This window comes from Molossus molossus, unplaced genomic scaffold, assembly GCF_014108415.1.
Source record: "Molossus molossus isolate mMolMol1 unplaced genomic scaffold, mMolMol1.p scaffold_m16_p_11, whole genome shotgun sequence".
In the NCBI taxonomy this organism is placed as follows: Eukaryota; Metazoa; Chordata; class Mammalia; order Chiroptera; family Molossidae; genus Molossus; species Molossus molossus.
The window spans coordinates 35093630-35115345 of NW_023425346.1; the positions used below are offsets into that span (position 1 = coordinate 35093630).

The 21716-nt window shown below is 37.6% G+C and overlaps 1 protein-coding gene across 2 annotated transcripts in view; it reads right to left on the reverse strand.

Moving 5' to 3' along the window:
• Window positions 1-1489: 1489 nt before the first annotated feature.
• The window catches only part of STAM2 (signal transducing adaptor molecule 2), a 45974-nt gene continuing 25747 nt past the window's right edge, over window positions 1490-21716 (reverse strand). The window contains exons 8-14 of one of the 2 annotated variants that reach the window (XM_036254493.1): window positions 14508-14602; window positions 11008-11090; window positions 10778-10865; window positions 9755-9809; window positions 6733-6886; window positions 4119-4288; window positions 1490-2735 (exon numbers count right to left, since the gene is read on the reverse strand). In XM_036254493.1, the coding sequence (XP_036110386.1) occupies window positions 2525-2735; window positions 4119-4288; window positions 6733-6886; window positions 9755-9809; window positions 10778-10865; window positions 11008-11090; window positions 14508-14602 (856 nt within the window). In that variant the 3' untranslated portion in view covers window positions 1490-2524. The remainder of the gene's footprint in view (window positions 2736-4118; window positions 4289-6732; window positions 6887-9754; window positions 9810-10777; window positions 10866-11007; window positions 11091-14507; window positions 14603-21716) is intronic. The other variant, XM_036254494.1, reaches the window with a different exon arrangement.

Sequence of the window (21716 nt, forward strand, 5' to 3'; positions counted from 1 at the left end):
ACACTATTTATATACATGTTGCCTGTTACATTATTCCAAAACTACATTAGATTAACTCAATTGGCTGATCTCGATTTAGTGGGTGTGCAGTATTTATACTAGCTCAAGACTTATGCAGAATTAAGCTTTTACAATTCCAATGACAATTATACATGAAATATTTACACAAATATTAAAATAACTGTTTATTAAATATTGTTTAGGCGAAAAAATGATTTTCCACATATATGCAAACGTTAACTATTATCAAGAGCAGCTTTGTAAGTTTTTTTTCAATGTTTTGTATTCTTTAAAGAATAGGTTTCCAAAAGTTAAGGTGCCGTTTCAGAATTTTTTTAAGTATATAAGTGAAATCACAAGGAAGAAAAAGAGATACTGGATGAAAAACAGAACATGAAACATTAGAGGTGGAAACTTTCTTTCCAGTTACCTGTGTCTGAAATAAGATAATGACAGAAACTGGGCTTTCAAATACTGCTTGTTTTTCCCTTTACACGTAGACCAAGTAGTATACAGACTGTTATGTTGTTCTAGCATAGTTTCCTTGAAAAAGGACTGTACTTAGAATCGAATTTCTTTAAATAGTAAATGACAAAAATGTTTAGAGCACTGTCTTCATATGGATTCTTAGTAGAAAGATTAAAGGCTTTCTTTAAAAAACAATATAGAAATGTTGCTTCCATACAAATAACTTTTATAAACTAAACTTATACCCATGGCTTTTCTCAGTCTAAATATCATGTATCTGTAAGCATATGTATTTGCATTTTCTATTTTCTGTTATCTAAAAAATTGGTAGATGATACAGTAGTGTGCAATTTTTAGGAGAGAAAACAATCCCTATTGGTTACTACCTAACTCCTACAGTGGAATCTGTTAGCACTCTAAGCCAATTTAAAATGTAGACTTCAGAAAACGGTCTTCCCTGTCAATCCACTGCCTGCTGTTATTCCACAGGCTCAGAAAGGATGGACAAATTTTTCAACAGCCTGACATAGCATGGTACTCGAACTACCTGTGTAAAGCAGCAACGTATTCCCCTGGTCAGTGTGCTCAATGGTTAGAACATCAGCCTTAGCACCAAAGGGTCACAGGTTCAATTTCCGTTCAAGGGCATGTACCTGGGTTGCAGGTTCGATACCTAGCCAGGGTAGGGTGCTTGCCAGAGGCAACCAATCAATGTGTCTCTCTTACATCGATGTGTGGGTGGCTCTCTCTTCATACCTCCTCCCTTCCACTCTTTCTAAAAAGTCAATGCAGCCCTGGCCGGTTTGGCTCAGCGGTTAGAGCATTGGCCTGCGGTCTGGAGAGACCTGGGTTCGGTTCCCGCTAATAGCACGTACCTCGGTTGCAGTTTGTCCCAGCTCTGATTGGGTTGTGTGGGTAGCAACCACCCAATGTGTCCCTTTCACATCGATGTTTCTCTCTCTCTTCCTCCTACTCTATCTGAACAAAATATTGAAAAAAATGTCCTCGGGTGAGGATAAAAAATAAAATAATAAAAATAATAAAAAGTCAATGCAAAAAGTATCCTCAGGTGAGGATTAACCCCCCAAAAAGCAACATATCGATAAAAACACACTTATCATCCATGCTTGGCATACATCACACCCAACTATGAGGAATGTCTCATGGCTCAAATTCACATCATGGTGAGCAGGAGATGCAGGATCTCTGCTCGCCTTGCTGCGTGGAGGAAAACAAACGAACCCCACCTTCATCACAGAATGGCCCTCATGGAAAAGTCTGAACAGTGGTAATTCTAAATACCAGGAACGCTTGCAGGAAAAGAAATGCTGTCCTCCAGGGAATGGAAATGTTTTCTGGGGCGTTCTGTGGCCCACTGCTGGCACAACTGGGGGCCTAGCTAAATGCCTTATCACACATCTGCATTTACATGGTCTTCACTTCTAATAACAGAAAACATTTCTGTTCCTTCCAAATTGCTCTTCTTCTGCAATTATATGCTAATTATTACTCAACACAACACTGAGAGCAAAACTGACAGTATTGCAAATACAACTGCAATTTAAGGAGCCAAAAGGAAGTATGTTGGCAAGCTAAATGCTTGCACAGTAAGATGTTCACCTTTTAAAATAATGGTGTGTGGGAAACTGAAAAAAATATGCAAACAAAATATATTTAAAGGTTTTCAATGCTCTCCCAATTAACATGACGCTTTAGGGGCAAACGATTTCTTTATAAAATTTAAAGTCCTATTTCATGCTGTTTAGTGTCATAAGGCTACTTACTGGGTGTCCAGATTTGTGTAGAGAAATTCAAAGTTAAGACAAAACTAATGGAAGCAACTAGAAGCTGCCTGTTCAAAAGTTTGACTTCAAGCACACTGGACTGAAAAAAACCCTTTTATGGCCTAGTAGAGTAAGATAAGTTTTTGTGCTTTATTCATGGTTTGTCCTTTTGAGTTCAGAAAAAACATTTTTTCCTTCAGTATTTTCAGATTAGAAACGTAACGGTCGAATAATACACACGAGAAGGCTTTAAGAAAACGCTTGGTGTGTTTCTAAAGGAGAGGCTGCTGGTGGTAACTTGTCTGCGGCGGCGCCACTGCGTGCGCCGGGAAGGCCGCCAGGGGCGGCAGGCTGGGCGCGGCGCTCTGGTAGGACAGATCCACCGACACCCCCAGCTGCTGTGTGTAAGCTGTGCCGGCAGCTGACTGCAGGCCAGAGTTCTGGTTCATATACATCGGATTGGAAACAGTGTCTTGTCCGGTGCTACAAACAAAATTTAAAAAAGAAAACCATGTTTACTTTGTTTGCACTATCTAGGTTATGGTCGAGATCAATCATCCTGAGAAAGTGAAAATGCCTTCTCTATCTTTTTAGGTTTATTACCTCTGCTATTCCAATTATGATTTACTCACTCCACCTATCCAACACTGTTAATGTTAATTTTTATATCTGGTTAGAAAGTACTCAAAAAGTAAAAAATATAAGATTATAAGGCCCATTTAACCTGAAGTCATTGAAAATCTTTCCAGGAGATGCAGACTGTTTCTGCCAGTGGAGCCTTGGCAGTTTCAATGAGCACAAACCCCAGCTCCAGCCCACGCCAGCCCACGCTCTTCCTTCCCCATCTCTCATCCAGCACGAAGGAGACCACCCTCCCCCTCACATCTTCTCTACACTGTCCTTTGGCAGGGCACTTTCTAAACTGCCCTGACAGCCTCGTCCAAATCCCCACATACAATGAACGAAGGCTGGGAGGACGGTGTACTCCACACAGGACCCTGCGCTTACCTGCAAGACAGTCCTGACCTATAGTTTACTTAACACTATTTAAAAAAAAAAAGAAGAACTAAGTGAAAAACCACACCAAATTGGAGGACTTCTGTTTGTTTCTATAGTTACATACATTTAAATGATATATTATTTTTAATTACACTAAATACACTGCTTACAGGCTAGGAGGATTAATGTCCACACTACTCATTTCTCCTTGGTACTTCTTAGGGTTAACCAAAGCAACAAAATTTTACATTTTAACTGAACACCAATATGAACAGGTTTATTTAATTTCCAGATAGCTAAAATTTATACTTACGGAATTTAAGAGTGAAAAGAAATCTTAGATATTTACACATGACTATATTGAATAAACATTTTGCGTGGTTAAGTAAAATAGAAGACAAGATTTAAATATGATTTTCAAAACAGAAGTGTTAGTATAAAAATGAGAACACAAATTCTACAACTCAAACACACTTTTTAAGAGTCAAAACAACAGTTTTCTAACTTTTAGACGTGCATACACATAAATATGTCTGGGACTACTTTGCTAGGCTGATTACAGCACAATGCTATGGTATATCTGTGCTAACGTATATCATGGGCTTGGTCCCTGGAAGGGACGGTTGGCTTCATTTTGTTCCAGGGACCCAGACTATAAGCCATGGGCAACCATCTCATGAGTAGCAAAGCTAAGAGCAGCACCATTCTGACTTCATGGGATTATGAATAAGCAGTTCTAGAACTTCATCTCAATAGTAAAAGATGGCAATATTATTACAAAGAGAAGGGTCTATTTATTCTCATTCTGGAAGTCTATGAACATTTAATGTATACAATTACAAAATTAACACAGCTCCCAAAACTTACCTTAAATATGGAGTTTGAGCAGACTGTGTTGTCACTGAGGAGTTCACATTTGGAGGCAGAGACCTCAGTGGACCAATCTGATCTGGTCCTAGGCTGTAGCTTTGGGCAACAGTAACTTGGTGAATGCTTTGACCCATATAATTTCCACCATGCACTTGAACTGGGTATGTCTATTAACCAAAGAGAGAAAGTTGACTCACTGAACTCCCAAACAACTGCCTAACAATATATTTAAAACTTTACAAGACTTAAATGAAATAAAATGTTAGAGGTCTTTGGGGAGCAGTCTGGTTTTGCCAATCCACTCACCCTAGTATAAAAAGTGGAACGCTTCTTATCACAGTGCCAAATCTATGGACATTTCTTATTTACTTGGTGGTTCTTGTATTTTGCAAGGGTTTGGAAGGAAAAGAGGTGGTGTATATTTAGCCAACTGGAATCCATCCAGGTTGCCTATTACTCGGTGATGCATCTTGCTGTAGAGCCACAGAAAATTAAATACTCTCATGAAGGGCTGCCATCAGAAAGATGACCTTCACCTTCATTCCAGGATGACTTAATTCAACTCCTAAGAATGACACTTGGGAGAATATGTTGAAGAATAACGGCATCAGGGCAGGGTGCAGGTCCTTCCTGCAATGTATCTTTTACTTCCTGCCTTAAGGACAGACAGGACGAAAGTAAAAAATAATTTTGTGGGCTAAGGAGAAGCTGTATCTTTAGGAAATAGTAAAATGGTCTAAGTCTCTTTGGATATTTATATGTGCTCTACTTAACTGTCAGGGTAACAGCTCCTTAAGGATAGGATCTACCATATGTCTACTAAATACAGTATTCAAAACAATGCACGTTTAATAAATATATTGTAACTACCATTACATCAGTTTTAAAGTAAGCTATTTTTAAAGCAAAAACCATTGACATGAAAACTCAGAATGCTAGAAATGCCAAGTGCAATCCTATCACTTCCTCAGCAGACACGGAACAACTCACTGACAACCGGCTGAGACTGCGAATGGACCTCTTCTGCAGTCAGGGTTTCTGGTGGCTTCACAGACACAACTAATGGTGTGTTACTCCAAGTTTTTCTAGTACAAAAACTTTTTTTCAAATTAGAATAGGAACTTTGAATATTTCAAATACTGTTATGAATAGTATTGATAGAAGTGAGGAATCAAAGTGATAGAAAGCTAACTTTTTAAATAAATGAGTTGTGCATATTGTAAATAGTATGCAACACCAAAACCTGACATAAGAATGACAACCCTTTAGACATATAAAAAGCAAATATAATATATAGTTCTAATATACAATGGTACAGACATTTCCATTTTGTTCAATTTTCACAGCAGCATCAAATAACTCTTTGAAAACAGAAGCAATATTGAATACACGCCAGATGTCTTTTGCACCCAGAAATCCTTTCAACCCCCATTGTAATGACTCTTTCATCACTTTCAAAAGTTCAGGGCATGGCATATTTGATAAATGCATCTTGTCTGACGTGACAGTTACTATAGTAACCATTCTTTTTCTACTTAACAATTATGTCAAGTCACCTAGATTATGCACCCACATTCTATATTCTCTTTTTGGTATCTCCTTCACACACTTCTTTTCATACCAGTTTTCATAAATTAACATGAATTTTGTTCATCAGAGCTCATTCTGAATTCAATCGCTAACTGGCTGAAACTTGAAAATGGCTTCAGAATACTGGAAACTGACAAGCATTCACATCAGCTAGGAAGCACAGGTAAGGTGTCAAGTTCTGGGAGGGATGCTGTCCATGAATAAATAGCTTACTGAACCTGCATCAACAGGCCTGCCCCATATCCTCATCACACATGAATTTTTAACAATTTAAGTCATGCATCTAAGAAACGAAAACATAAAACATGATCTGAGAACAAAAGAAGTTCATTAAGCCTTTTAATAATCATGCAAGTCAAAGAAATCTTGACAGAAATGTTAAATCTTGCTTGTTGTGCAAAAAGAATATCATCAGAACCTCCTGAGGAGACTTCTGATATGTCACACAGTGTCCTAAAGCAAAGGATTTATAGTCTGTACTTACAAAAAGGATTTATATTTGCTTAAAATAGTCCTGGCCAGTTTGGCTCAGCAGTTACAGAGTGTCGGCCACGGACCAGAGAGTCCTGGGTTTGGTTAATACCTCGGTTGCAGTTTGACCCTGGCCCCGGTCGGAGTCATGTGGGTGGCAACCAGTCAATGTCTCTCTCTCACATCGATGTTTCTCTCTCTCTTCCTTCATCTCTCCCTCCCACTCTATCTGAACATAAATGCAAAAAAAAAATGTTCTCGGGTGAGGATAAAAAAGATGTATGCTTTACATTTACAAAGCATAAGAAGAACCAGAAGTACCCCTCATGTATTTTGTGGTCTCTTTATTATGGTAGAAATGAACTGTGTGAAATATCAATATCTAATTTGTCCTAGTGAGCACTAATTGCTTAGCCAATATTTTTCTATCAAAAATGAGTTTTATAATTTTGCTCATGAACCATAGGAATTTTAATACTATGCTTTAATATTTTTTAATTAAAAAAAATTTTTTTTAATTTTGAAAAATGTTCTCAAAAAACATGCTCACCTGCACTGGAAGCCCAGCTGATGAAGGTGGGTAATGTGCTGGGGGATGGACCTTTGAATACACCGAATACACTGGTGCTTCATTCACCAATTTGTTATATAGTTCCAGAGCTTCCAAGACCTTTACATTTAATTCAGACAATTCTGAATGCTTCCTAAATAGAAGACAAGCACTTTAATATTCTTTAAAGCATGTATTTAGCAACACAAATTATTTTTTAATTTCCACACATTTTCTATTCATATTTTAAATGGTTCTTTATATACAGGGTGGACCAAGCAGTTACAGTTGCTCATATGGAAAATAATATAATAATAAGTAATACAAGAATAAACTGTTCCGCGTACTCACAACTGTAAACCTACGTTTGTCCTACCCTGTACAATGAAAGAATCTTCACAAAGGGAAAAGAGGAGGAGGAATCATTTAATTCTTATAATAACTAGCTAATATGACTTCATAAAATTAGGGAAAGTCCTTTCCACACCTCACAAAATGCAATCAATTAATAATTTTGGTACTAGGAGAATTATGGTCCATGTTATAGATTTCTGTTGGAAATGCAATTACAAAGAAGAAAATTTTCTCAATTTAGGAAGAGTCCAGGCCTAATTAAAAATCTCAGTAGAACAAAGTACTCAGGCAAGGTCCAGAGGCTGCTAAGAAATATATGACCGAAATAAAAACACATTCATAAACAAAATCACACATATTTTCATTTGCTTATATTTATGAAAGGATCAGTTGAAACAAATTTTAATAATTATCCTTGAAAATGTCTATATAAACTAGTCTCTACTACTCTTCCTTGTTGATTTCTTTTGAGAAAGTGAATGAAATGAGATACCTTATTGTGTAAAAACAAATCCAATATGAGTATTTTCAAATTTGCCCAAGGAACTACAGAGCAAATCCTGACTTGGTACACTTCTGTCTGTTCCTCTCGGAGTAATAAAGAACTCCCTTTGCAACTGACAAGTTCTTAGATGTTAAATGGCCACTTTATCTGGCCTATGGCATCCAACAAGCCTGTTTATTAAATGCAGCTCTTTTTCACATGTACATAAGAGGCTCAAAAGACAGAGGAAGAGGCTTGGAACCAGACACAGGGCTATCAAATAAATGACCTGGACGGAGATCTATCACTACTTGTCACCTTTCCTCTAGCAGGGGTGGGGAATCTTTTTTCTGCCAAGGGCCATTTGGATATTTATAACATCATTCATGGGCCATACAAAATTATCAACTTAAAAATTAGCCTGCTGCCCAGCTGCTGTGGCTCAGTGGTTGAGCGTCAACCCATGCACCAAGAGGTCGCCGGCTCGATTCCCATTCAGAGCATGTGCTCAGGTTGTGGGCCAAATCCCCAGTGGGGGGCATGCAGGAGGCGGCCAATCGATGTTCTTTCTCAGTGATGTTTTTCTCTCTCTCTCCCTTCCACTCCCTAAAATCAATAAAGAAAAATAAAATTAACTTGCTATATTTGGTCAGACTAATTTGGTGAGGCGTGGGATGTTAGTTGGTATTGATTTCACAGGCCTTATATGGCCCGTGGGCCAGACATTCCCCATCCCTGCATTTTTAGAATGTTGTATCTAAAACCAACAAACAGAAAAACATGTTGTTTCCTCTCTTCAATGTGTGACTGTATGAGGCAGGTCAAACTCTATTTTCAGAAATATCAGTTGTAAACCACACAGGAAGCTTCAGAAATTAGTGACCATGCTAATGAAAGTGTGGCTAACAACCACAGGCTTCTTTTCCAGTTTGATCATTCATTGACCATTAACATCCCTGCATTGAAACCAAAGTTGCTGATGATGAGTGGATAGGTTAATGCTTTCTCCAAAGAACAATAAAATGTGATGAAACCACCACCATAATTTCATTAAGTGCAACAGGAGTTTATTTTTTATTTCTATAGAAAACACAAAGAATTTATTAAAAATGCCCAATGGAACAAAGATTATAATCTTCAGTGACTAGAAAAAAATCTTGCTGCTACTACCCTTCCCTGGTAAAGACAGATAAGTAAAGTAGTTCCTATTCTTGTGCTGTTTTATATAGCAGTTCAATAAACAGAACCTAAAAGGGGATGACTATAAAACACTAAAGCCTTATCCTTGTCTTCCATTCACTATGTGGCTTCTCCCTCTGACTTCAGATAGAAAGTTCTGAGGAAAGGAAAAGGGGCCAAAAGAAAATAGCCCTGGCCGGTTTGGCTCAGCGGTTAGAGCTTCGGCCTGCGGTCCAGAGGGACCCGGGTTTGGTTCCCGCTGAGGGCACATACACCTCAGTTGCAGTTTGTCCTCGGCCCTGGTTGGCTCGTGTGGGTGGCAACCACTCAATGTGTCCCCTTCACGTCGATGTTTTTCTCTCTCTCTCTCTCTCTCTCTCTCTCCCTCCCACTCTATCTGAACAAAATATTGAAAAATGTCCTCAGGTGAGGATTAAAAAAAACAAACAAACAAAAAAATTCAATACTCTGATAGTCTATCCTTCGGTGCTGCTGCTATTTCTAAGGAAGAGTGAAGACTAGGTGGGATAATGAAATCAAAAGCAAAACAGAAATACAAGGAAGGAAAACGAGAAAAGAAGGTATGTTCATTGGACTTAGCTTCACAAATAAAAGGGAAATTTCATTTCACAGTTTAACAAATTCTAATTCTCATCACACAGCGAGACAAGGCTTGCCTAAGATCCCTGTTCTCATTTTGTGCTCTAGGCAAGTTTACTCTTCACTACTCATTATCCCTCAATTCCAGCCCAAGTAAGAATATGAAGACTGGCACCGTAAGAGCAAGGGTCGTGCTTCTATATATGCAGTACTCTACCGCCATGAAAAAAATTTGTTACCAAAAAAAAAGTATCCCTTTGCTATTAGTTTGTAAGAGTTTGGGAAACTGAGAAATAATTTAAATAGATTGAACAGATTCATAAAAACTCCCTAGTTTAAAATTCTGCCAAAAACAAGTAAACTTAAAAAAACTGTACTTGTTATTCCCCACCCAAAGAATCTCACCTATCAATCTCTTCAAGTTTTTCATCTATAATTGGACCCATCTGTTGGCAGATATCTGTAAATACAAAAATATTTTAAAATCTTTAAACTTAAACCAGTTTAAGAAAATTTCAACAATTTTTAACAGAGCACCACTATGCAAAAACATGCATAATACAAAGAGAATTAAGTTTTTGCTAGCAAAAGAACTATAAAAACCTAATTTTAATACTATTTAGCACCAATATTAATAGCATGTGACCAAAGGCAGAGTAAAAAAAATAGAAATTCCACTGTGTTCTCTGAAAATACTAGTTTTACAGACTAAAATTTGGAGTTAATCTCAAAATCTTAAAAATACCTAGGAAACTATTATTAGCTAAGTAAAATGAATTTGAGTCAGTGTATAAAATATGTAATTATGTACAGATGAGATATTAACACTTTTCAGTTATTTAAGCCATTTCAAAATTAAACGTGTATTTCCAAATGTAAACAGTGATACAATAAACACCATGATATTCCACATTCATACTACTAAACTTTCTTCTGTTAAAAGATTTAAGAAGATCTATCCATTTATCATAGATTTTTTTCCCCAAAGGATTATTTTAAAGGCATAAAAACATTTGTTCTGTCAAATTTCTTGAGGACTAAAAAGACATCAGTATGCATCAAATGACTATATTATGAAGTTAACATAGATCACGTGTAACTCTGAACTTTAAAATTATGACACGAGAGAATTAAAACGGGAATAAGAATTTCTAACATTTTGACTCAATTAATTTAACAGGCTGTTATTTCTTATTCTGTCCTTTTTACGACTGCAAATCTTTCAGCCAATTTCATTAGTGGGCTTACAGGATAGGCAGGTTTATAACTATTTCCAAGTAATATGTTTACTATATAATTATACTATTCTGCTTCCTACCAGAGATTTCTAATCTCTACCAGCAAACACAAAGCAGAAGAAATTTAAGATGTTAAAAACCACTAAAGCATGAAAGGACATTAAAGTAATCCCGAATATTCACTAAGTACCTTCTAAGTCCAAGAGGTCTTGGGAGTCTGGCTTGGAATCGGCTGGATCTATGCTCTGGAGGACCTGCAGGGCTCTATCCATCTTACCCTAAAAAATAACAGGATACTTTAAAAACTCATTAGAGTTTTTATTTCAATAAATATAGAAATTACTATTTCCAGGTATTTTCAAGGACAATACAGTTTAAAAGTCTTGATAATTTAAGTATTAAACAAAAGAAGGACTCTACCTCATCTATATAAACAGGCTCAGGCTCTGATTTCTTAATTTCTTCCTCCTCATCATCAATTACATTCAATTTGTCCACAGCTGCTATGAAAACAAAGTAAACTTTAAGTTCTTCAACATTTACTTTGGTATTTTAGTTGCTAATAATTATCTGTAGAAAAATAAAGGAAACCCTTTATTTACTTATTTTATTTTTTTGTTAATCCTCACCAAGGATATTTTTTTCATTGATTTTGAGACAGAGTAGAAGGGAGGGAGGGGAAAAGAGAGAGAAACATCAATGTGAGAGAGACACGTTGACTGGTTGCCTCCTGCATGACCCCAACTGGGCCAGGCATCGAACCTGCAACCCAGGTACATGCCCATGACTAGGAATCAAACCCATGACCCTTCAGTCTGCAGGCTAATGCTCCAACCACAGAGCCAAACCAGCCAGGGCAAAAAAAAGGACACCTCCCCCCTTTTTCTTTTAATGTCTTTATTGATTTTTTTTAGAGAGGAAGGGACAGAGATAGAAACATTGATGTGAAAGAGAAACATAGAGCGGCTGCCTCCTACACACCCCCCCACTGGGGATCAAGCCCGCAACTTGGGCATATGCCCCGACTGGGAATTGAACTGGAACCTTTCAATCCATGGGATGACGCTCAATTCGCTGAGCCATACTGGCCAGGCAAAAAGAAAACCCTTTAAATAGTATAGTCATCAAATCTCATAATCAACATACAAATATTTATTTTGCCCTTACTATGTGCCAGGCATTGTTCTAGGCACTGGAACTACACCAGTGAGTAAAACAGACAACAATATCTACCCTGATGGCACTTATATTCTAGTAGAACAAGCAAGCAATATTAATGGGAACTGTCATTACAGGCATTTTCAGGAAAACAAGTATTACCACTAGAGTGAATAAATACAGAAGAGAGTAGGGTTTTATTTAGTTAGCTAATTTCAGTTAAATCTATGAGCTCCTTCTATACTCTTTTCTTTTTTTTTTTTTAATCCTCATCCGAGGGCATTTTTTCATTTTTTGTACAGACACAGTGGGAGGGAGAGAGAGGAAGAAAGAGAGAAGGAAACATCGATGTGAAAGGGACACATCGAGTGGCTGCCACCCGCACGACCAACCAGGGCCGGGGACAAACTGCAACCGAGGTACATGCCCTTAGCGGGAACCAAACCCGGGTCTCTCCGGACCGCAGGCCAACGCTCTAACCGCTGAGCCAAACCGGCCAGGGCTATACTCTTTTCTTGCTATAAAAAAGTATTTCCTGTATGAACAAAAATAAACTTGACTACAACCTAATTTTAATAATAATCAAAGCAACACACAACAAAAAAACTTTTCATGTAGAGAAGGTTGAAAAATAATTTACACATGTATATACCCCAATACTATTTAAATATTAAATGAAAGACTGCTATAATGTATTATATTTTAATAAAGTAAATTTTGAGAAAAGTAAAATTATAATAAAACTCTATATATAACCAAAGAATCTTTAAGTCCCCACAGTTAGCCATTTATATCAAATATCTGGCTAACTTTCAAATATGTCCTAAGGAGCAGAGTTTGGCATAACATGAAAATATACTAAAAACCCAGAATACTTTTTCTTTTAAAACTACAGGTCAATCTCTCCAGCCTATGCCAAGGGGAAACTGCTGTATCAGATACCCTCAGCATGGTCTATTAAGTTACTAAAAATGGTGTCTCCAATTTCATGCCAGTTTAGAAAGTCAGACCAGAGAAATAAAAAGTATAAATAGTGGCAAAATACTTGGCATTCAAATGAGTATTCACCTCCCTCAGCTTCATTTTTTAAAAAAATCTTTACCTGAGGATAATTTTTCCATTTATCTTGAGATGGGGGGGGAGGGGACGACATCAACGTGAGAGAGAGACATCAATTGGCTGTCTCCCACATGACCTCAGACTGAACTGTAACCGAGGTACATGCCCTTAACGGGAATCAAACCCGTAACTCTTTGGTTCATGGGCCAATGCTCCAACCACTGAGCCAAACCAGCCAGGGCTCCCTCAACTTCATTTTAACTGAATGGATCACTTCACCATACAAAGAGGATGTTCTATAGCAATGATCTTCAACCGGTGTACCGTGAGAATTTTAGCAATCAGTTTACGTGTGCCATAAGATGAAAAAGGTTGAAAATCGCTGTTATATACAATGCACAGAGCTTTCAATTTATATTCTTTAGAACTGGAAAGGCTTAGCACTGACATGTCCTGCAATGAGTCAGTATAAGGACAGACTGTCTGACTTTAGAATCACGGTCTATCACCTTCTATCACATAAACCCTCAGCCTCAGATTCCTTATCTGTAAAATGGTGTAACACAAAGTACCTATCTCACAGACGTGTGAGGATTAAATAAAATAGTGTAAGCAAAGGACTTAGCAAAATGCCTATACATGACTGCTCAACGCCACTGAGCTCTTTTCTTTCTGATCACTACCATCATTAGTATTATTATTAGCTGTTCTTTACACTCAGTTCCCCTCACCTCCCTGCCTGCATAACAAATGGAAGCTTTCTCTGTAAAGTTGACAGCAGCTGAGGGGAACTGTTTGTGGCTACGAATCTGAGTGAGGGAACCTACTATCTTGATTACATTACTTTATTATTATTATCTGGAGTGGCCTAGGATCAAAACAAGGCAGGGAAAAATCTCTCCTAACCTCTGTAATCACGCTTGGCACTTGTCCACCAGCACCTAGCTGCACTGCCCCTCCTTTGGTATACTGTGGTTCAGTGATGAGTAAAACCAGTCTTCTTTGTATTGAACAGGCACAAACTGCCTCTTAAACCAATAATTAGGTTGCTTTAAATAGTTACATGGTCACAGATTATTTTATGCATTATATGTCACTATGTATGGTAACTCTCTCCAAAAATCAATGAAAAAATATACTTGGGTGAGGATTAACACACTGTGTACCGCATAGAAATCTCTAAGACATACACCAGGGACCGACCGCACGTTTTTGGGCAAACTGCATGTTAGGTTCTGAGCTGCACTCATTTGAACCAGCAAATACCCATTCCCTAGCTACTTCAAGCATATAGAACGGTGTGCTGTTTTTCAAACTTTGACGCTAAGGGCGAAGAGTCACAGATACAATAATCCTATATTACCCTGAGGTTCAAAAACTGAAATAGCTAATGCAAGTGCAAACCCGAGTTAACTCGTGCGTGGTCTGCAATGTTTGGGCAGGAAAACACGAGTTAACTCGTGAGCGGTCAAAAATGTGTTAACAAGAACAACAACAAAATATATCATGATAAGGAAATAATTCTTATAATTGACCTGGATAAATTAACCCCTTAATTTGGAAAGATGTAGGTTAAACTGTATTGCCTATAAGTGTTTTAAAACAAGAGTTAAATGCCAATTTACTTTTTATTCAAAAGTAAACCAAAAAATTCAAGTGCAAAAAACTTGAATAATCTTAACCTTCCCTGAGATTTAACTTACCTGCCTCAGACTCCATGTTTAAATTAGTTGTTACAAAATTAGATGGAAAGAGTCCTATTCCTCTGTGATTTTCTCCTTTCCACCAGTTGGCGTCACTGAAAATACAATTCAAAAATGTTATTTGTTTCCTATACATTATAGTGTATTTGTGTCAAGATGAATTATAATAAAATTAAATTTAGCCTACTTTGAAAACTACTGGTTCATATCCAACTATATTAAAAGTAGTTCTTAGATTTAGTAAAAGATATAGAAAAGCACAAATAAAACAAATCCTCCCATACTTACATTTAGAACTAATGAGCAATTGTTCACATTTAATTCTAGGCTTTTAAAATAAAAAAAATTATAGATAACACTACAGTCTCCTTTATCAACAACCTCACATCTCTCCCACTACACCACCACCACAAAGCCGGTAGGTTGCCTTCCTGCCAGTGTATTTTTTATTAGTTTAAAAATATCTTTAAGTCAACTCTATAGATATAGATGTTATTCATTACAGACCTTTTAATTTTATGTTAATTCTTTCAGATTTTTTTATTCAATGTTTATCCTTTTTAAATCAAAGTCCTATCACACAATTATGGCATATTTGATTTATCCATTCCCATATAGAAGGACATTTAGGAATTTCCATTCTTTCATCATTATAAAGATTAGGGTAATGATCACTCTAGATTCTGGGGCACACATGCAACAATCCTGTAGGCCAGTGGCTCTCAACCTTCCTAATGCCGTGACCCCTTAATACAGTTCCTCAAGTTGTGGTGACCCCCAACCATAAAATTACTTTCATTTCTACTTCATAACTGTAATTTTGCTACTGTTATGAATCGCCATTGGAAATATGTGTTTTCCGATGGTCTTAGGTGACTCCTGTGAAAGGGTTGTTCGACCCACAAAAAGGTCACGACCCACAGGTTGAGAACTGCTGCTCTAGGCTTATGCACACACATGGACCAGGTGAACCACAGAATACAAGCATTTCCCATTTTACTAGATATTACCACACATTTCCTAAAGGGGTTACGGCAATTCACCATCCTCTTTCCCTGAGCAGCATGAGAATGTCATTTCCCCTCATACATGTTAACTGTCCAAGCAACACTTGATATCATTCGGAACAGAAATCATATCTGCTGTGCTCATTTGCACTTCCTGCGTTCCCACGTGTGTCTGCTGGCCTTTCAGATTGTCTCATCTATAAACTGCTTGTTCAGGTCTTCTGTCCATTATTTTCCCCACTAGGTCTTTTGTCTTGTTCATGAATCTGTAAGGGTTTTTTTCCGTATTCTGGATAACAATTGTTTGTCTAAAGTTCATTATGAAAATACCTTCTCTCAAACTGTCACTTGTTTTTCAACACATATTTATCGTTTTATTCCACAGTGTTTTTTGTTCCATGTTACCAAATTTTAACAATTTTTTATGGCATATACAGTGATACCTCGGTTCTCGAACGCCTCGGTTTTCGACCAAATCAGTATTCGACCAGGAGATTCGAGAAACTTTTGTCTCGGAATCCGAACAAATATTTGGAACTCGAACTTCCGAGATGAGCCGAGTTGAGCCGAATGGCGTTCATTCGGCCCAGCGCGCCTTGCTGCGTCATCAGTGTGAGTGCAGAGAGAGAGTCACGCTTTGTGGAGAGAGTCACGCTTTACACTGAATTTAACCCTTAGACATACTGTACACTTTTATTTCTTGTTGAGACTTATGTTTTTCTACATATTATATACAAATTAGGCCAGTAAATAGGCATTTTCTGGGGCTTGGAACGAATTAATCCAGTTTCCATTATTTCCTATTGGGTTTCATTGCTTCGGTTCTCGAACAATTTGGTTCTCGACCGTCCTCCTGGAGAGGTATCACTGTGTGTGTGTGTGTGTGTGTGTGTGTGTGTGTATTTTTTTTATCCTCATCCAGGGACACTTTTCCATTTTTTGTTCAGGTAGAGTGGGAGGGAGAGAGGGGGGGGGAGAGGGGGGGGGAGAGAGAGAGAGAGAAACATTGATGTGAAAGGGACACATCGAGTGGCTGCCACCCGTATGACCAACCAGGGCTGGGGACAAGCTGCAACCTAGGTACGTGCCCTTAGTGGGAACCAAACCCGGGTCTCTCTGGACCGCAGGCTGACGCTCTAACCACTGAGCCAAACCGGACAGGGCTATGGCTTATATTTTAAAGAACTCTTTATCCTTGAATTCCTAAATCTCTTCTATATACTTATATTTAATAGTTTTAGTTTTCTCTTTTATCCCTCTCCCATGTTTAGGTCTTTAATTCATCTGGAATGAAATTTTATATACTGTGTGAAGCTGAATCAAATTTTATTTGCATCATAGAAAGAGCCATTCAACCCAGAAAAATTTACTGAATGCTGTATCTTTAAAAAAAGATTTATGATATCTTTCAAACAGCAAGCTGCTATCTGTTCATGAGCCTAATACTGGATTCCACTGTTGTAATAGTCTATATATTTATTTACAACAGCTTATTAATATGCCTTGATAACTGGCAGGGAAAGAGCCTTCTCTGTCATTAGACACCTTCACATTTCTACATTATTAAAATGGCCCTGGCCGGTTTGGCTCAGCAGTTAGAGCATCAGCCCGTGGACCGGAGAGTCCTGGGTTCAGTTACCGCTAAGGGCATGTACCTTGGTTGCAGCTTGTCCCCGGCCCCGGTTGGGGTTGTGTGGGTGGCAACCAGTCGATGTGTCTCTCTCACATCGATGTTTCTCTCTCTCTCCTCCCCTCTCTCTCTCTCCTGCTCTATCCGAAGATGAATGCAAAAAATGTCCTTGGGTAAGGATATTAAAAAAAAAAGTTCTATTGAGATTTTAATTGAAAATGCACTGAATTTATGCATTCATATGGAGAAAATCTAAAATATTAAGGTTTATTCACCATGAACCCAGTATCTCCCTTCATTTATATTCATATAAATATGTCATGTATTTATACTTCTCACGTTTCAAAATTTTATATAATTGTCTCCCTAAAGGCCTTATAAATCCTTATTAGGTTTATTTATTCCTAGAACATTTATCATTTTTGTTACTATTGAGAATAGAATTTTTTTCTATTACATTTTCTAATAGTTGTGATTACAGTAAAGCATAACACTGATTTTATATGTTGAACTTGTATCCAACAACCTTGATGAACTCTTACCAGTTTTAATAGTTTGTCCACTGAGTCTCTTGGACCTTCTATATGGACAATCATAAAATCTGAAAATAATGGTTAAGTTTATCTATTCCTTTCCAAAAATTTAACTTATTGAGCAGGCATTCTAAAAGATGAAACTTAAGGATACAATTAATTTACATGGTTCTGAAACATTATTTCATTTAAAAAGTACAACAAAGAGAATTTACTAACTCATAATTCACATGCTGGTGGCTCATGTTCCTGAGTGGAAATAATGCTAGCCAATCAGATCACAGATTTCTTTCTCCATGAAGGTTTTGCTTATTGTGAATGACATGTGAGACAACGTCTTTGTTTAATTTTAGGGGGTGTACTGGTGCTTTGATTTTAATAAATATTAGCTTCTATGTAAAAAATAAATAAAAAAGTACCACAAAGAAACAAAAGAATTGTATATCACCCACATTCTTAACATCAGAAAATAGCTGACATACTGACAGTTCTGAGGTATCATATCTGCTGATATCCATATACGGATGGAAAATTCTCCCTCTTATTCTCACTTACTTTCTTAAATAGAACTTTCCATTTTAAAAAGGAAAGCTGAACTTGGAGGAATTTTACATAAAACCAGAGAACCCAAACCTGTGTAGCTGATGCATAGATTTTACTTGCACCTGTCAACAGTGTTTTATGTAGCCTCCGAACCACTGCTGCAATCTCCTTGATGAAGTATAAAAGTAGGCAAGACAAACAATTGCCATGTCGAAGCATGATGACTCCTTCCCAGCCCTAATCCAGCTCTGTATTCTCTCCACTGGCAAGGTGATCTGTTTAATGGTACACAATATTGTTCAATTTTAAAATTCCTAAATTAAGGTAATTTGGCACTGTAGTTTTGTTTTTGTTTTTTTTTTAATCCTCACCCGAGGATATTTTTCCATTTTTTGTACAGATAAAGTGGGAGGGAGAGAGAGGAAGGGGGAGAGAGAGAGAAACATCGACGTGAAGGGACACATCAAGTGGCTGCCACCCGCACAACCAAACAGGGCCAGGGACAAACTGCAACCAAAGTACGTGCCCTTAGTGGGAACCGAACCCGGGTCTCTTTGGACCGCAGGCCGACGCTCTAACCGCTGAGCCAAACTGGCCAGGGCAGCACTGTAGTTTTACATAAACCATTTGATAATTAAGAAAAATTTTATTGCAGCATTCATATTTCCAGATTTTTATGTTAAGAGAGTAAGTCACAGCTGAGTGAAAAATGATGCAAGTGTAAAAGACAAACTTTACCTTCAATAAACTGATTATTCAGCCAACATTTAGGAAAGCCCACCAAGGAAGGGGTAGTGACATTGGGATATACACTAAAGTTATAAAGGTAATTAAGAAAGAAAGAAGAAACATTTTCTGCCCTGAAAAAATTTAAAATCTAGTACAGTATTTTTCAACCCTCCCCTACCAACTAAGAACATGTCACCTTGTGTTACCTTCTGAGGTTTGTTTTCTCCTTCCCCCTTCCTCCCACCCAGGGAAGTGCTGACCTTCTTCAGAATCAACTCATCTAGCAGGAGAGACGTATGTGAAGAAGTAATCACAATATGGTATGAGAAATGCTATCACTTTTATTCAGGAAGCCATCCCAGCACCAAGATGGAACTCCTAACTTACAGATGAAGGCAGAGAAGAGTTTAAAGGCTTCTCAGAGGATATAACATTTGACAGGTTTTGAAGGTTAAGTAGGCACTCACCAGGAGGAAAAAGGAAATGAGGGCTCTGGAAAAAAATGCCTTTCTCCATTATAAATAAGCAAGAAAATAAAAGTACAAAGAAATAAAATACTTTGCACACTAAGGTAAGCAAAAAACAAAGTCATCTTGTCTCATTTTAGGTCTCAATAAAAAAGAAAACCTAACCTCTCCTTTAAGCTACTGACTCCTTAAGTAAAACAACTTATTTGCTGGCTTTTACAAATGACAATGGCTGGAGGTAAGTGATGCCCTTTATGGATATGATAATCATGTGAGGAAAGTGCTATTTCTACCACAAACATACAAATAATAAATCTGGAAACTTGGTAATCTTGTGGGGGTGTTTTCTTAAAATTACCTATTTTTTAATTTGGGGAACCAGTCCTTCTAAAGCCTAGACTCCCTTGTAAACCTTCCTTGCAAGTCAAGTTCCTTTTCTTTTCTAAATGTGTTTGCTTCTTTTGACAGGGCTTTCCAGGCGGAGAGAACCAAATGTACATTGCCACAAAAGTCTAATCACAACATGGCATTTTTGGAACTGCAAGAATTCTACTTAATTATTTGAAATGGTATGTACAGAACAAACAAGGAGTGGTGAGATGAAGCTAAAAATGGAGAAAGCAAAAGCTTTTTGGTATACTGTTAATAAGAAATGTGTACCTTTCTATTAGCTCCATGTTTCTTACACTGAAGTCCAAGAATGCTGTATTTTCAAGGTACTTTTTCAAGTTCTACATGTGACATTTTTAATTTTATACTTTCATTTCCATAGCAATAGAAATACAATAAATATAGTCATACTCTGGATCATCTAGATGACCTCTTTATTTTGTTAAAATATGTTTTTATTGATATTGTTAGAGAGAGAGGAAGAGAGAGAGATAGAAACATCGATATGAGAGAGAAACATTGATGGGCTGCCTCCACACACTCCCCACTGGGGATCAAGCTCACAACCTGGGCATGTGCCCTGACCAGGAATTGAATCGGGACCTCTCAGTCCATGGGACAATGCTCAATCCACTGAGCCACACCAGCTGGGCCTAGATGACTTCCTTTTAACCTAAGATGGCCACTTAACTTTAGTAACCAATCTTGCAGTGATGCCCTGGCCGGTCTAGCTCAGTGGTTCGAGTATCTGCCCTCAGCCTGAAGGGTTGCAGGTTCCATTCCCAGTCAAGAGCACAACCTCAGTTGCAGGTTAGAATCCCAGCCCCAGTCAGGTCCTACGGGAGGCAACCAATTGATGTCTCTCTCTCATGTCTGAAAAATCAATGGAAAAATATCCTTGGCTGAAGATTAACAACAAAAAACTCAGGCAGTGATAATCAATCACCCTGAATGACAACATTTAACCTATACATATTAATGAGCATGTCTATGGCAATTTTAAGACTGGAGTATCCTACCTTCAAAATGAGGGCAATCAACTTACACATTCCATCAAACTCATGTTGAATTAGCTTAGCAGTTAGAAAGAAAAAAGTTCTTTTTTACAGTGGTAAATCTCAACTGAAAATAGTTTTGTATGAGTCTAAGTTAATTAATGAATTTGTGCTTTAATAAGACATCAGTGAAAATAACACTGCAGCACAATGACATAACCTTTTACTCAGTGCTAGCCTGTAGACTAATAGTAAGAATATAATGCTGCACAAACACCACATGACGTCAAGGGATAGAATATATAAGGATTCACAGTTACACAAGGAAAACTCAGAGATTCAGTTATCACCGCACAAGGTAATCCCGATGTGCTGGAGATAGCAAGGAAGTACCTGTGCCACTGATCAGTACTTTATGTACCTTGTGAGCAGCAATTTTAGAAAATTTTCTTATTACATAAAAGTAATGCTCAAAATTTGAATGTCAGAGCAAAAACTACTTCCTTGTAGATGTTTATGTTATAAATGTCATTAATTTTACAGTTGTAGAAGAGTATCAGAAGTGTAAACCTAAGTTATTTTGTAAATACTCTAACTAAAACGAAACTCAGAAGCTTGACTCTTCACACTGTCAATGTTCAGAGCCCACACTATCTGTTCACCTTCATATCTATTTACTCTCCTTCAAGGATCATGTGTTCCATTCCAAATGGTTATTTTTAAAAAAGGAAAATATTTCTGTGAACATAAGTGTTATCCTGACTGCCTAAAAGATCTTTGTTTTCCTATTCTCAGTTATTGCAAATGTTTTCCTGTCCTGACAAAATCAATCCAAGTTCACCTGCAATGGACCCTGGGTAAATTTTCTTTCCCTGATGCTTGCACCACATGCAAATCTGCTCAATTCTGGGCCTC